The sequence below is a fragment of the Kogia breviceps genome, chromosome 13 (genome assembly GCF_026419965.1).
Source record: "Kogia breviceps isolate mKogBre1 chromosome 13, mKogBre1 haplotype 1, whole genome shotgun sequence".
NCBI lineage: Eukaryota > Metazoa > Chordata > Mammalia > Artiodactyla > Physeteridae > Kogia > Kogia breviceps.
In genome coordinates this window covers 65,651,705-65,667,092 of record NC_081322.1, presented here as the reverse complement: position 1 = coordinate 65,667,092, position 15,388 = coordinate 65,651,705, and the positions used below count along the sequence as shown (strand labels likewise).

General features: G+C 41.3%; 1 protein-coding gene across 9 annotated transcripts in view; it reads left to right on the top strand.

Moving 5' to 3' along the window:
• The window catches only part of IL20RA (interleukin 20 receptor subunit alpha), a 57,020-nt gene that overhangs the window by 26,083 nt on the left and 15,549 nt on the right, over positions 1-15,388 (top strand). For 4 of the 9 annotated variants that reach the window (XR_010836195.1, XM_067011317.1, XM_067011315.1 and 1 more), the window contains exons 3-7: positions 1,136-1,317; positions 2,736-2,911; positions 3,485-3,629; positions 7,249-7,388; positions 10,269-11,103. Coding sequence is in view for 8 of the 9 variants with exons in the window: in XM_067011317.1 (XP_066867418.1) it covers positions 1,136-1,317; positions 2,736-2,911; positions 3,485-3,629; positions 7,249-7,388; positions 10,269-11,060 (1,435 nt within the window). In the remaining variant the exon portion in view is untranslated. Of the gene's footprint in view, positions 1-1,135; positions 1,318-2,735; positions 2,912-3,484; positions 3,630-7,248; positions 7,389-10,268; positions 11,363-15,388 lie in introns of those variants that run through there. The other 5 variants (XM_067011318.1, XM_067011320.1, XM_067011321.1 and 2 more) reach the window with 2 other exon arrangements.

Here is a 15,388-nt window from a genome sequence, read left to right as displayed (position 1 = left end):
GTATCTTAAGCTCAACACGTCAAAAACTGAAGTCATTATCTTTCCCTCCCCCCCTCCTCTCCCCATTTCCCAAACCCACTCTTCTTCCGCATTCCTGATCTTGGTAAATGTTACCACCATTCCACCCAACTAGCCCGGACAGAAAGAGACATCATCCTTAACACTTTCTTTTCCCTCATCTCTTTCATGCACTCAATCACCAGTCTTGTCTCCTAATATTTTTTCCTTTTGTCCTGTCATTCATTCCACTGCCACCTCCTTGTGCAAGCCACCTACCTCTTTCACATGGATCACTCTCTAGCATCCTCTCCGCTGCTCCCCAGGTCTGCCACCCTTGACCCATTACATTCTCTATGCTACCACCAGAGTTAGCTGTCTAAAAGCCCGACACACCTGCTTCAATCCTTTCAGTAGCCTCTCTCACAACTCTGTCTCTTTCACTTGGCTCTTCCCATGTCACTTAAGCTCTCAATACCTCAGTCTCTTCCACCTGAGAAATGCTAATATATTTCCCACTTCCTATTTTCTATGGGTGTTATGTTTTTCATAAAGGAGAGGAAAAAGAGATGCGAACAACTTAGTTAATATCATCATCACTACGATCATTGAAAATGCTGATTTCAGAATGCACTCCAACCTAGTGAATTTTCCCCAGAACCCTTGAGGGCAAGTATATTTTTAAATTTTATGAGAATGTCAAGAAGAATTTCCAAGGAAAAAAATGACTAATTTTTCTTAAAACAATCCATCCAAAAAAAAAAAGACCCATCAAACTGACCTTGGTATGCATGTGGGCTAAAAATTTACATAGAAGAAATGATCACACAATCTGTAAAATTTTTACTGTAGGCCAAGCCTAAGAATAAAATACATGCTTTCAAAATGTACTATCCACATTATAATTCACAGAAAAGAAAGGTGATTACAGAAACTCTGACTCATGTTCCTGACAGCTAATGAAAAAAATTGCCAGCAGCAAAAGTAGATTCTTTTTTATCTCAATGACAAGCGCTTTTGTTGTTCTGAAGAGAAGGTCTTAAGTTCCATTCAGTTTTATATAATGACTGTTTATTTTTTTTTTCCTACTGTAAAGCATAGAGAACACCTCACTGTTAATTCACAGTTTCCTTCTCAGCAGATATGGGCAAAAGAAATGGCTGAATAAATCCGAATGCAGAAACATCAGTAGGACCTACTGTGATCTCTCTGCTGAAACTTCTGACTACGAACGTCAATATTATGCCAAAACTAAGGCCATTTGGGGAACGAATTGTTCTAAATGGGCAGAAACTGGACGATTCTATCCTTTTTTAGAAAGTAAGTAACACAGTTTTCTGTTAAACGTGTATCAATATCAAGTTCATCGGACCCCCTAATGTAACAATCTCTGCCTCATAGACTGCCTTGTCGAGGCCAGCGCTCTGCACTCTGTGGATCAGGTGGAGTGACCAGCCCAAGGTACTTCACCTTGCTGCATCTCAGAGTCTCATCTTTAGAATGAAAGTTTTGGCCAAGTGTCTCTAAGATTGCTCCTGGATCCAGAATTGACGCTAGATGCCAGTATTATCAAATTTTGATTTTGTTTTATTGTTAAGTTGAGATTATATAATTTGAGGAACAACTGACAGATTTTTTTTTTTTTTTCGGTACGCGGGCCTCTCACTGTTGTGGCCTCTCCCATTGCGGAGCACAGGCTCCGGACGCACAGGCCCAGCGGCCATGGCTCACGGGCCCAGGCGCTCCGCGGCATGTGGGATCTTCCCGGACCGGAGCACAAACCCATGTCCCTTGCATCGGCAGGCGGACTCTTAACCACTGCGCCACCAGGGAAGCCCGACAGATTTATTTTAATGTTGTGGGTTTATAAACTATTTGACGTATGCCCGCAGGTTGATTAAAGATTGTTCTGATCACCAAACTAAGTCTCTTCTTGTTACAAACTTGGTAGAGTTGTGACATAATTTCTAGATGTAACTCAGAATTAGGGCAACATCTTCCTGGTATTTCCTTTTAAATTTTTCCATCCCTGATCTGTGACTGATTCAGCCATAGAGGACCCACTCAGAGCTGCCATGATGAAATTTACAAGCACTCCCTAAGTTCTGGATCTGGAGCCTTTCCCTCGCTGCCCTGCTGGATCAGAAGTCCTCAAACTATGGCCTTGGACTAAATGCAGCACACCCTCCCCTTTCTGTTTTTCTACAGGACAAGAGCTAAGAATGGTTTTTACATTTATATAAATACTAGTTGCAACAGAGATCACATGGCCTGCAAAGCCTAAAATACTTACTGTCAGTACCTTTATGGTAAAAGTTTGCTAATCTCTGTTCTAGATCATTCTCCAAAGGTTACTTTCCCAAAGGTCTTTAGCAGCACTTCATTTCTCCATTTCTGATTTTTACAAACACATCAAGTCCTCTGAATGTTATTTATCACCAATGTTTCAGGTCCCAGGAGTGTTGCAAACACTTTTAATTATATTTACCATCATCTAGTACTGTTTATCCATGTGACTAGGAACTACATGTGACTAAGTAAATTTGCTGTTTTAACGTTCTATCAGTGTGTGACATGATTGTTTCAAGATTCAGTATCACGGGCCCACCTAGAGCATTCTGAGGCATCTCAGATAAGAGGGTGGGCTTTAGAGCTTTGATCCAGGTAGGATTATATTGTTTCATCCAAGGTGATTTCTACATCTGAACATGCAAATTCCCTCTCCCCTCCCCTTTAAGCACAAATTGGCCCACCAGAGGTTGCTTTGACTACTGATGGAAAATCCATATCTATTGTCCTGACGGCTCCAAAGAAGTGGAAGAAAAACCCAGAAGAAAACTCCATTTCCCTGGAACAAATATACTCTAATCTGAAGTATAATGTGTCCGTACATAATACTAAATCAAATAGAACGGTAAGCCTGAAATGGAATGGGGAACCTATAATTTGTGTCCCTTTTTGCAGCTAATGCTGGAACACACAGCCCTGATGCTTAAATTCTCGGCCTGTGAATCTGGGAAGCTGTGATATTCAAAAGTGTTGCCATACAAGATACAGTTGAAGCTGACGTGTAGCAATTTTAAAAACTGCCTTCAGATTTCCTTTACAGAAAGTCTCTGCTATGATGTTGCTGGTGGTGTGTAGAGCAATTGTCCACCTCACTTTGATGGAGAGTTTTTACTTGCTTAACATCTGTCAGTCCCTCTCCAAGAAAGAAAAAAATATCAGCGAGAACACAGGACAAAGTGGAAGAAGAGATCCCTCATGTCATTATTTAGAATTGTCCCCACAATTTGTCCAGTCGCTAACTGGGACTGCCAAGCTGAAGGAAAGGGATATTTTAAAGCTGTTGCTAAAAAAAAAAAGCGCTTAGTGATAGTAAAGGACTTAATGGTACCTCAGTCTTCTATTTCCTTGTAAAGTTACTTGTCTGGGGTGGTGCTGGAAAACTCTGGCTCTAACTGCTCTTCGCAATTCCCTATCCTAGTGGTCCCAGTGTGTGACAAACCGAACGCTGGTATTCAGCGGGGTGGAGCCGGACACTCTGTACTGCGTCCTCGTGGAGTCCTTGGTCCCGGGCCCCCCTCGCCCTGCTCAGCCGTCTGAGAAGCAGTGTGTCAGTACTTTGAAAGGTAAGCTTTGAGAATCTCAGCTGGTCTGAGGAAGGAAATCTGCTAAAACTGGAAGGAAGGATGGTGGTGTAGACGAGGTTTTGAAACTCCATGTCTCCCAGAAACAGGCTGAAGTGAAGGCAGAAACAACCATCACCAGAAATGCATTGAGCAGCCTGAGACTCTACCATTGAACTTGGCTCACAGGAGGGAGTGTTTTCACCTCGTAGGGAACTCTTAGCACCAGTGCAACAAGACTCTACCTTGGGAAATAAGAATTATAGGAATTTTTACACACACGGTTTTCCTTCTTTAAAACTATAATCACTCTGATCAGTAGAAGTTCTGTGGTCTTTAAGAACAGCAGGTGAGTTTATTCCTAGAAGCAAAGCAGTATCCTAAAAACGCTTTATGGGGCTCCCCTGGTGGCGCAGTGGTTGAGAATCCGCCTGCCGATGCAGGGGACACGGGTTCGTGCCCCGGTCCGGGAGGATCCCACATGCCGCGGAGCGGCTGGGCCCGTGAGCCATGGCCGCTGAGCCTGCGCGTCCGGAGCCTGCGCTCCGCAATGGGAGAGGCCACAACAGTGAGAGGCCCGCGTACCACAAAAAAAAAAAAACAAACGCTTTATGACAGAGTCTTTGCTCCCCCTCGGGAATACAGATCATAGGCGCTGCAGGTCGTGTTCAGATATCACTCACTGTGCAAGGCTGTGCAAGGGCCTGGGATCAGCAAATCAGTGATTACTCCCTCACTCTTATAGTTGCTTCTCTCTCTTTCCTTTTATTTGTCTCCTCGTGTTTTCTGAACTTGGCTGCCAAGGAAGTGTGTTTGAAGATTCTCGTTCCTGTTAGGAGACTAGAGTTGGGAGGTTGGCATTTGTTTAATTGTTCTTCCCTGAGGGCGGTAAGACCCTGAACTCAAAATCTAAAAATTGAAAATAAATCCTAAAGTTTACCTCCATTGAATGGCTCTTCATCCATTCTTCTGTTTCTCTCTTCCAAATGTGCTGGCCCTCCAAATGTCACAATCATATTCCCCAAGACTTGGTTCCGTCACCAGCTATGGGACAGGAATGGTGACAGAACCCCTGGTTTCCTCTCCCCTCAAGCCTCCCACATTTCGAGATGAAACTGTCCTAAGGATTCAAAAGGGAATTTTGTGAATACATATCAGAAGTGAAAAGCTTTATTTTTGAATCTCCATCATTATCATACCTTTCCCTTTAAAATGAAGGGTTCTTTACCATATGTCAAATATCAATAAAATTAAAATGCAAAGCAAGCAAAAGGCAAAGCACAGCAGATTGAGGACATCATTTTTGTATTTGGAAAAGTGCTCTGTTTACTAACAGCTTGATCAGTGGGCAAATGGTAGGAATGAATTCCCAGTGGAAATCATTTAAGCCATTGGCAGAGCTAAAGCAACTAAAGTACAGATTAAATGAAATTCTTCCCAGTAAGAAGATGGAGCCAACTGTCTCACTAGTCCTGGAAAGGTAATAACAAGGTACCATTTCATGTTCTGACCTTTCTTGATATCCCAGCTGTTAGAGCACCCCAGATACCTTTCCAAGACGCCATTATGAGTGTCTACTTTTTCAAAAATTCACTATTACCTCTTTTGGGACTAGTCTTTGAAATATTTCTGCTCTCCACTATCCCCCAATTCCTAAAATACAGATACAGTTTATTAGTTGGTTGTTGCAAACATGCGCTGGTGCCTTCAGTCATTGTTGTCACGTCTCTGTTTATCACGGTGAGTTTGGTCCAGAGGCCAGGGATTGTATTAAGAGGACTGGATTGATTGGGATTGACATACACATACCACTATGTGTGAAAGAGATAACGGCTAAGGACCTACTGTATAGCACAGGGAACTCGAATCAATACTGTATAATGACCTATATGTGAAAAGAATCTAAAAAAGAGTGGATATATGTATAAGGTAACTGATCACTTTGGTGTACACCTGAAACTGACGCAACATTGTAAATCAACTATACTCCAATAAAAATTAAAAAAAAAAAAAAAAGGACTGGACTGAGTTGTAGCCTGAAGTCGGGGCAGGTGATGCTCAGCCATCTGCAACATCTGCATTATTGCATCTTTCTATGTGGAACCTGTTGACAGATGTGCTCCTCGGGATAGAAAAGCCTGCAGTTGGACCCCCGTACCTGGACTTTTCCCACTGGCTATTGTTGACCACAAGTCCATGATGCTTCTGTTTCCATTCTTTAACTAGACAGTTAACCGGACAGTAACTTAGCTGCTCTCTCCCAGGACTAGGCATCAAGAGTATCCAACGTCTGCATAGATTAGAATACTCCCATGACACTCCGGCTGATTGTATTAGTATGTAAGGAATGCCCTAGAACTTTTGTCAATTGTGCTAAAGCTGCTCCTTTTTCCACTGCTGTAGTAGTCAGGCTTCTCCATAGAACACAATATACATAATCTTTATATATAAATATATATACACACACACACATACACACACATCAAGATGGAGATAGAGACATTTTAAGGGCCTGGCTCACATGATTTTGGAGGTTGGTAAGTTAAAAATCTGCAAGGCTGGAGACCTAAGGAAGAATTTATGTTGCAGTTCTTTTCTGAAGGTGATCAGCTGGCAGAATTCGCTCTTCTGGGACGTGATCAGTCTTTTTTCTATCAAAGCCTTCAACTGACTGGATGAGGCTCGCCCTCATTATAGAGGGTAATCTGCTTTACTCATGTCTCCTAATGTAAATGCTAATCTCATCTAAAAAATGCTTTCACAGAAACATCTAGAATAATGTTGGACCAAATAACTGGGTGCTGTGGCCTAGCCAGATTGACGCATAAATTTAATCTTCATAATTTACAAGTACTCCACAGGAGCTTAACAAATATAACTTAGTCACAATGAGTCCTATCTAGCAAGTATATAGTCTGATCCATGGTGATCCAGGGCTACTTTTCTTAAAACTACTCACCATATCTTTTCATTCCTCTATGGACTTTTAAACTCGTCATGAACCTATGGCACAGCAGGACCAGGGAGGGAGCTACTGCCATTCTCAGCATACACCACCAGCTCAGCTGCCTCTCCACACATCCCCAAGCTCCAGACCTACCAGAAAGCCTGGCCAGCTGTGTAAGGATGGTTCTGTTTGTCACACAGAAGATGACACCATACATTGGTGGCAAGGTCCTGAATATGTGGAAAAGATTGAGTCGAATGAGGGGCATGGAAACATGGGGCAGCTTAATGGGATCTTCACAAGAAGGTTTTGTTGTTTGGTTTGAAGCGCTGTGAGTTGCTTGAGTATCAGGCACACTTTCCTGCAAATAGAAGAACCCGCATGAATCTCATCGCCAGATATAAAGTGTTGGAATATCTGCTGACTTGGGTTGATAAGGCATCCTTGCTGTAAAGGTTGGAGACAAGTCCAGATGGTTCCTTAAGGCCACCTATTGTCAGAGAGAGTAAGAATCCTGAGATCCCTTCTAACACTTAGCTCAAGCTTCTCAATTTATAAATGAGAAAACTGAATTCCTAAAAGTACCTGATCTCGCCAAAGCCTCTTGACGTTACCAGTGTTTTCCTACCCCACCAAATCACAACTGTCTACCCCACCCCACTTTTCTTTTTACAGATCAAGCAACAACATTGAAGGTTAAAATCATCTTCTGCTATGTTTTGCCCATATCTGTTACTGTGTTTATTTTTTCTGTGATGTGCTACTCCATGTACAGATACACCCATGTCGGCAAAGAGAAACACCCAGCAAATCTGGTGAGTGCCTAGAGTGGTAGGAGGCTTTATGACACCCCCAGGAAGATAGAAAAGGAGGTTCTAGAACCGATACCGTTCCTTTTATGGGCAGAGTGAGTTTCAAGTTAAAGAGCTGATGAATTAAAAACACTTGCTGTACTAGACTAACTCAGTGACATAACCAAGGAGAAAGATTCCTGAACTTTGACAAAGATTTTATATTTATGGAACAGTTCAGACTAGGTCTTGAGGTCCACAGATAAACTCTCATGATCCATGCCCCTCCAGAGGCTTAAGTCTAGATGGGGACTAGAAGTTTTAAAGGATATGTGAAGACTAAGATGAAAGTGGGTTCTAGGGACTCTTGCGGGTACAGGAAGGGCGCTGGCACCCTACGTGGAGGATCAGGAGGAGTTTCATGCCCGGGCTTGGTCATGAAAGTTCAGTAAGAGTTAGGGCACCTACCTCAAGAAGAAGAAACAGCAGGGGCAAAGGTAGGAGGATGTTTGGGAAAACATACAATACTGCAAAACCATAAGGTTCCTGATGAGAAGCTATGAAAGAAGAGACTGGAGGGTGAGGGGGTAAGGCCAGGTAATGGGAGAATTGGGGAGTTATTCTAAGGACCTTGGGCTTCATTGTGTTGGCAAAACTCCGTAGGGTTTTGAGTTGGGATCGTTATGGTCAATATTGAGTTTTAGATACAACTGGATAGTGTTAAAGACAAGTTGAGGGGGAGGAAGACTAGAAACAAACAAACAAACCCAACTAGGAGACTCTGGGAGTTGTCCAGGAGAGAGAAGATGAGAGTCTAAAAGAGGAGAGGGGGATGGAGGGCTGGAGACAGACACGGAATGGAAACACGTTTAGGGGGAAAGCGGCCAGGGCTTTAATCATTCACAGCAAAGGAGAAGCAAGAAAGGAAAAGAAGGAACAAACCTTATGCTTCTGGACCACGTACTGGAGGTTTCCCAAGGCTGAGTATATTTTAACAATCAAAAACTGTTTCTTTGGGAATTATCAAAATACATGTTCACATGTACACAATACACACATGCATTCCTGTTAGTTCTGTTTTTAAATGTTTCTATTGCTCTGCCTTCATTTAGGTTTCAGAGTAAGCTTTTTAATGACGTAGGGAGACCGTTCCTAGGAGGAAAAAGCACAGGAGAACTGACAGCCTGTGACTTTTTGAAACCCAAATTTTTGTAAAAGAAAGACGCTGAAGTGCCTATTTTGTAGTTAAATGAAATCACATCATAGGGTGGGCGATGAGAATTGTAACATAACTCATCATTGACGATCGAAACAGGCACCTTCCATGTATTGCCAGCGAAACTTTAATCTTGAACAAGTTTTCCTGACATGATTCAGAGTTTCTCTATCTGCTATAAATTGGCAGATGAATTTCCGTTTGGGGCCCTATGATAGCATGATTAGTTTGGTGTACGGGGGAAGTAAGTAAAACCATCTCTCTTCATGTGCTTATTTCTCTCTTTACAACTAGTTTGCATGCCCTTCCGCATTTCCTGTGCAGAGTATATGCAAAGAAGAGCTGGTAGCCCAGAGGATGGCTTATTGATAAACACATAGTAAACTAGAATTAATAAAGCAATTTCAAAAACTCTCAGTCTTCACCGCTCCTGACACAGCAGAAATTCAGATTTTACAGAATTTAAAAAAGGAGGCTCAAGAAATTAAATAAGCCCCCTGAATTCCCTCAGCCAGTTAGAGGAAGAGGCAGTCACACCCGATCCTTGGACTGGAGCCAGGGAGCCACTTTTCACTGCCATTTGCATTTCATGCATCTTGGGTCCCTTGCCTCCGGTTGAGGGAGTTTTCCCGCGTATTCCAAACATACCTTTCACTTCCATGAGTTGGTAAGAATAGGCCTTTACAACTATCTGGGGACAGTAAAGATTCTAACTAAGCTGTTTTTGTGTGTGTGTTTGTTTTTTTAACATCTTTATTGGAGCACAGTTGCCCTACAATGGTGTGTCGGTTTCTGCTTTATAACAAAGCGAATCAGCTATACATATACATATACATATATTCCCATGTCTCCTCCCTCTTGTGTCTCCCTCCCACCCCTCTAGGTGGTCACAAAGCACCGAGCTGATCTCCCTGTGCTATGCGGCTGCTTCCCCGCTAGCTATCGATTTGTAGTGTATATATGTCCATGCCACTCTCTCACTTCGTCCCAGTTTACCCTTCCCCCTCCCCGTGTCCTCAAGTCCATTCTCTACATCTGCATCTTTATTCCTGTCCTGCCCCTAGGCGCTTCAGAACCTTTTTTTTTTTTTTTTTTTAGATTCCATATATATGTGTTAGCATACGGTATTTGATTTTCTCTTTCTGACTTACTTCACTCTGTATGACAGACTCTAGGTCCATCCACCTCACTACAAATAACTCAATTTCCTTTCTTTTTATGGCTGAGTAATATTCCATTGTATATATGTGCCACATCTTCTTTATCCATTCATCTGTCCATGGACACTTAGGTTGCTTCCATGTCCTGGCTATTGTAAATAGAGCTGCAATGAACATTGTGGTACATGACTTTTTAAATTATGGTTTTCTCAGGGTATATGCCCAGGAGTGGGATTGCTTTGTCGTATGGTAGTTCTATTTTTAGTTTTTGAAGGAACCTCCATACTGTTCTCCATAGTGGCCTTATCAACTTACATTCCCACCAACAGTGCAAGAGGGTTCCCTTTTCTCCACACCCTCTGCAGCATTTATTGTTTGTAGATTTTTTGATGATGGCTATTCTGACTGGTGTGAGGTGATACCTCATTGTAGTTTTGATTTGCATTTCTCTAATGATTAGTGATCTAACAGCTGTTTTTAATGTCTCTCTAAAGTGAAAAGGTGAAAACCATTCTCTTCTCTCTATAGATTTTGATTTATGGAAATGAATTTGACAGAAGAGTCTTTGTACCTGCTGAAACAATTGTGATTAACTTTATCACCCTCAATATTTTGGAGGATTCTAAAACTTCTCATAAGGATCTAAGTGTAATGGAAAAAAGCAATGATGCATCAGACCTGAATGAGCCCAGCGAGGACCAGGAGTCCCATCAGGAGGAAGTGGAGGTAAAAAACCTGGGCTATGCTTCACATGTGGTGGACATTGTGTATGACTCTGAGAAAAGCACCAGAGGGACCTCCTTAAGCCAGCAAGAGCCACCCAGCAGGACAATGCCCACAGATAAAACAGTCATCGAGTATGAATGTGACATAAGAACTAGTGACATTTCTGTGGGGCCTGGAGATCAGGAGTTCAATTTGCAGGAGGAAGTGTCCCTACAAGGAAAGTTACCTGAGCTACAGGCAACTTTAGCAGACTTGGGTCCACAAACACTACCATATTCATATACCCCTCAGCTCAGAGACTTGGGCCACCTGCCGCAGGGGCATGTGGACACAGAGGAGGGGCCCGAGGCAGAACCATTGGCCACACTGGTCGATTGGGACCCTCGGACTGGCAGGCTGTGTATACCTTCATTATCCATCTTTGAACATGACTCAGAGAAATGTAAGCATCCTGAGTCTGAGGGACTCAAGGAGGAGGGCCTCTTATCTAGACTCTACCAGGATCAGGCTCCAGACAAGACCCTGGAGGAACATGAAGCCTATCTCATGCAATTCATGGAGGAATGGGGATTATATGTACAAATGGAAGACTAACTCTCAAACTTGCCTCTGCCAGACCTCTACTGTTACAAAACACGTGAGTGCAAACAGATAAGTGACCGAACAATAAAGTACCGGAGACAGAAGTTTACTCAGATTTCTGAGTCAGTGAGAATTACTTATTCCTTCTATTTTCATAGCGCTTGTTTCATTCTGCCCCCTTTGGGTGGCTGGGTTGTGCGTGTGGGTCTCCCGCACCGATGGTGGGCACCCAGAGTGCAGTGGCTGACCCTCTTGGTACCCAGTAAGTATTCAAAAATGTTGGCCAACTTGGATGCAGAATTTATTCAGGTGGCTGTACTGTGGCCTCTTTATTTATGATTTTCTAACAAGCACTTGTACAGTTATTTTCTGGGCCCTTACCAAGTGTATAGCACTGTAAAAAATACTTCATGAAGACCATTCATTGTATAAGTGCTACTTTTTTAGAATTTGGTTTATTGCCAGAATGATGAGATACTTAAAACATGCAAATACCACTAAGTGGGTGGGAAGTGGTCACATTTAAAGACCTAACCCACTGTTCAGTCATAATAATCCATGTTCAGAGTGAATAAATCAGGCACAGATCTTGATGTCATGTGCTTTGGGCTACTTTAAGTGGCCATATTAATACTTTAGGAGAAGTTCTGGAGTGTAAACATAAATTGTTGTTATTAGTTTATAGTCAGAAAATGTCCTCTCGCCTTTCCTGGTGGCACAGTGGTTGGGAATCCACCTGCCAGTTCAGGGGACACAGGTTCGAGCCCTGGTCCGGGAAGATCCCACATGCCACGGAGCAGCTAAGCCCGTGTGCCACAACTACTGAGCCTGCGCTCTAGAGCCCATGAGCCACAACTACTGAGCCCACGAGCCACAGCTACTGAAGCCTGTGCTTCTAGAGCCTGTGCTCTGCAACAAGAGAAGCCACCGCTATGAGAGGCCTGCGCACCACAACCAAGAGTAGCCCCCGCTCGCTGCAGCTAGAGAAAGCCCGCGCGCAGCAACAAAGACCCAACACAACCATAAATAAGTAAATAAATAAATAAATAAAATTTAAAATGTCCTCTCAATAACTAGCAGAGGCTTTTTAGTAGGGAATTAACCTGAAAAAAAATTGCCACATTTTATAATAGGACAGTACATTTATTTCTGGATATGTGTTTTTCAAAAGATATTTAGATAGTCTATGAACTAGAATATGTTTAGTAGCTGAATCACTGTTACTATTATAATACTAAATATTCTATTTGAATGAGCAATGCCTTAGAGATTCCTTGGAATATGTGTGAATGAATATCCCATACCTACATAATCTTAAAATCAATAAATAAAGACATACAAAAGAAATAAGTTGAGTTTATATGTAAGGGAGAGTGTATTTGACATAATTTACTGTGGGAATGAAAGTATACCATAAAACAATCTCACCCTAGTTAAATTCCAGTAACCTTTCCCATCTCCTTCATCATTTGCTTAGAAAATTAAATTCGATAGTCACATTGTATTAAAATATGACAGAATCTGTTAAGTTGAACCATATAAAATTGTTGATATTTGACTGTTTTTGACCTGCAGAGACAGCAATTTCATATGATTTACCTTAGCATATGTTTGCTTTAATCATGAGTTCATGATCCATTGATGCTCTTTCAGGAAAACAGATATCATTCGTATTTTCTTATGTATATTCTTGGCACAGACAGGCGACCCTGGTAAGAGAGATGGATTCGGAAGTCATGGTCTTTTCAGATTGTCCACAAATCCAAACATCTTCTGATCTAGTGATTTAATTTAGAGCATAATTCTATTAACCAGAGTGTTCTGTTCTTCTCAACCTTCGTAAAAATGATTCTGCTAAATTTGAAGAAATTTATTATTAAATAAATATGTAAGAGAGTGTATTAAAATTTTAACATAATTTACTGTGGGAACAAACGTATATCATAAAGCAATACTACCCTAGCTAATTTCCACTAACTCTTCCCATCTCCTTCACAATTTGCTTCAAAACAGCCAGTTTTGAAGAACAAATTTATTATTACTATAAAGGAAATTCAGGAGTGGGAAAGAATGGGTTGCTATTAAGAGCAAAAAGAAAATAAAATGATTGATGATTGTTTGGCTTATTATTGAGCATCTACTATGTCTTACAATGTCCTCATTGTAGGGAGGATAACAACAGCCTTAGGGTTACTTTGAGGATGAAAAAGCGTTAGAACATAGAAGGCATTTAGAACGGTGCCTGGCACATAGCAAGTGCTATGTGTTTGTTATTATTATTAACTGCCAGAGTATGTGCTTAACACCAGGAAAAGAAGCCATTTAGACATATGACTATTTTGATTCGAAGGCAGAGTTTACCTCTCTTTGTTTCTCTTACCGAAAAGTACAAGAGTAATTTGCTTCCTACTTTATGCCTTCAGATTGAAATCCATCTGTGGTTTTGTAAAAGGGAATCTAATTCTGAGTTGCTTTCACATCTCTTATCATTCTAAGCATATCAGAAGTATTGAGCCTTTGTAAAATTTTTTTTCTTTAGTACTTTGCAACATACATAATGCACGCAGATATATATATATATATTCAAATGTGAGTGTACAGTAGATATGTCTTGTGGGGGAAAGGTGACACATTCTTCGATGCAGTCAACCTTTGTGAGCAACAAGCATCATGCTTCCTGTCACCTCTGTGGCCAGAGCCTCAGCAGCTCCGAGAATTCATCCTCTGGGGCCTCATTAGATTCCATCCCTAGGCCTGAGGTCCCAGTGGAGCTGGGAAGTTGAGGTTTCAGAATCTTTGACCAGCACCTTCATCCTTTCACTAGCTGTTCATCAGTTTTAGGATTTTACATACCTCTTCCACATTAGGTGATTTTTCCACGTGAAAATGTCTGCTAGTGGCTCTATGTCCATACCCCATAAATTCTAAACAACTGGGTGAATAAAAATACCCTCTACTACAAAGTGAATGAAACCTAGTGCCACATCTTGCACATGGGAAGGAAGTAGAAGAGGGACATTTGTTCCCTCAGCCTACAGCATGGGGAAGATCGGGTGCCCCCAGGCTGAGTTCAACTCAAAGGAAATCAGTGCAGGGAAAAACTATTTGTACAGCCCAGAGTGCAAGTCTGTGTCACATGGTAAATCTAATGAGAACATCAAATAGAGGGCTCCATCAGTATGGATCAGTGCACCTGGGTCATAAATCAAATTCTTTCTGGCTCACACACTGCCATCCCACATCTTGAGATGAATTTTTGCTAAATTACCTTGGAAAGAAACTTTTCTATTTCCTTTGTGGTTCCCCACGTTATATCTTCCATACATCTTCTGTCCACGGTTTTTCAAAGACTTTGCTCAAGAACATGTGCCTACAATTTTTAATAAATAATGCAATAAATTAGAAGTTTGGGATTAACAGATACACACTACTATATATAAAATAGATAATCAACAAGGACCTACTCTATAGCACAGGGAACTGTACTCAATATTCTATAATAACCTATGTGGGGTAAGAATCTGAAAAAGAAATCATATGTATATGTATAACTGAATTACTTTGCTGTACACCTGAAGCCAACACAACATTCTAAATCAACTATACCCCAATATGAAATAAAAATTAAATTTAAAAATAAATAAATAATTTTTTTTTAAATTTAAAAAAGAAGAGTGTGACTACACACAAATTACCAGCAAGATATATTACTGCTTAGCTTCAAGCAGCCTATTGGCTAGTTGCAGTTCAGCCAATAAACTTAGAATATTTTACAATCTAAATAAATAAATAAATAGAGCAATCGTTGTGGGTATTTTAAGACTAGATTTTATCTTTTTCTGTAGAAGATAAATGTACACATATTCATTACAAACTAACTAGAGATAAAGCGGGGGGGATTAAAATTACCTGTAATACTCCCACCCAGATTTAACCACTGTACACATCTTAGGGTAGAGAAATGATTCTCAGCTGGGGGTGATTTTGTCCCCAATGGGACACCTGGTGATATCTGGAGACATTTTTGGTTGTCGCAACTCTAGGGAGAGGGTGCTGCTGGCATCTAGTGGGGAGAGGCCAAGAATACTCTTCCACATCCTACGATGCCCAGGTTAGCCCCCACAGCAAAGAGTTATCTGGACAAAAATGTCAATAGTGCCCACATTGATAAACCCTGGAGTAGAATTTTCCAGACACTTTCAATACATTTATGTATCTATTTTTCCTCAAAAGAGGGATCCTACTGAACTCTTATAACTTGCTCTTTTCACTCACTCGAAAATGTAAAACTGTCTTAACTATACTTAGATTAACTTTATGAAGCACCAATCTTATTCAAA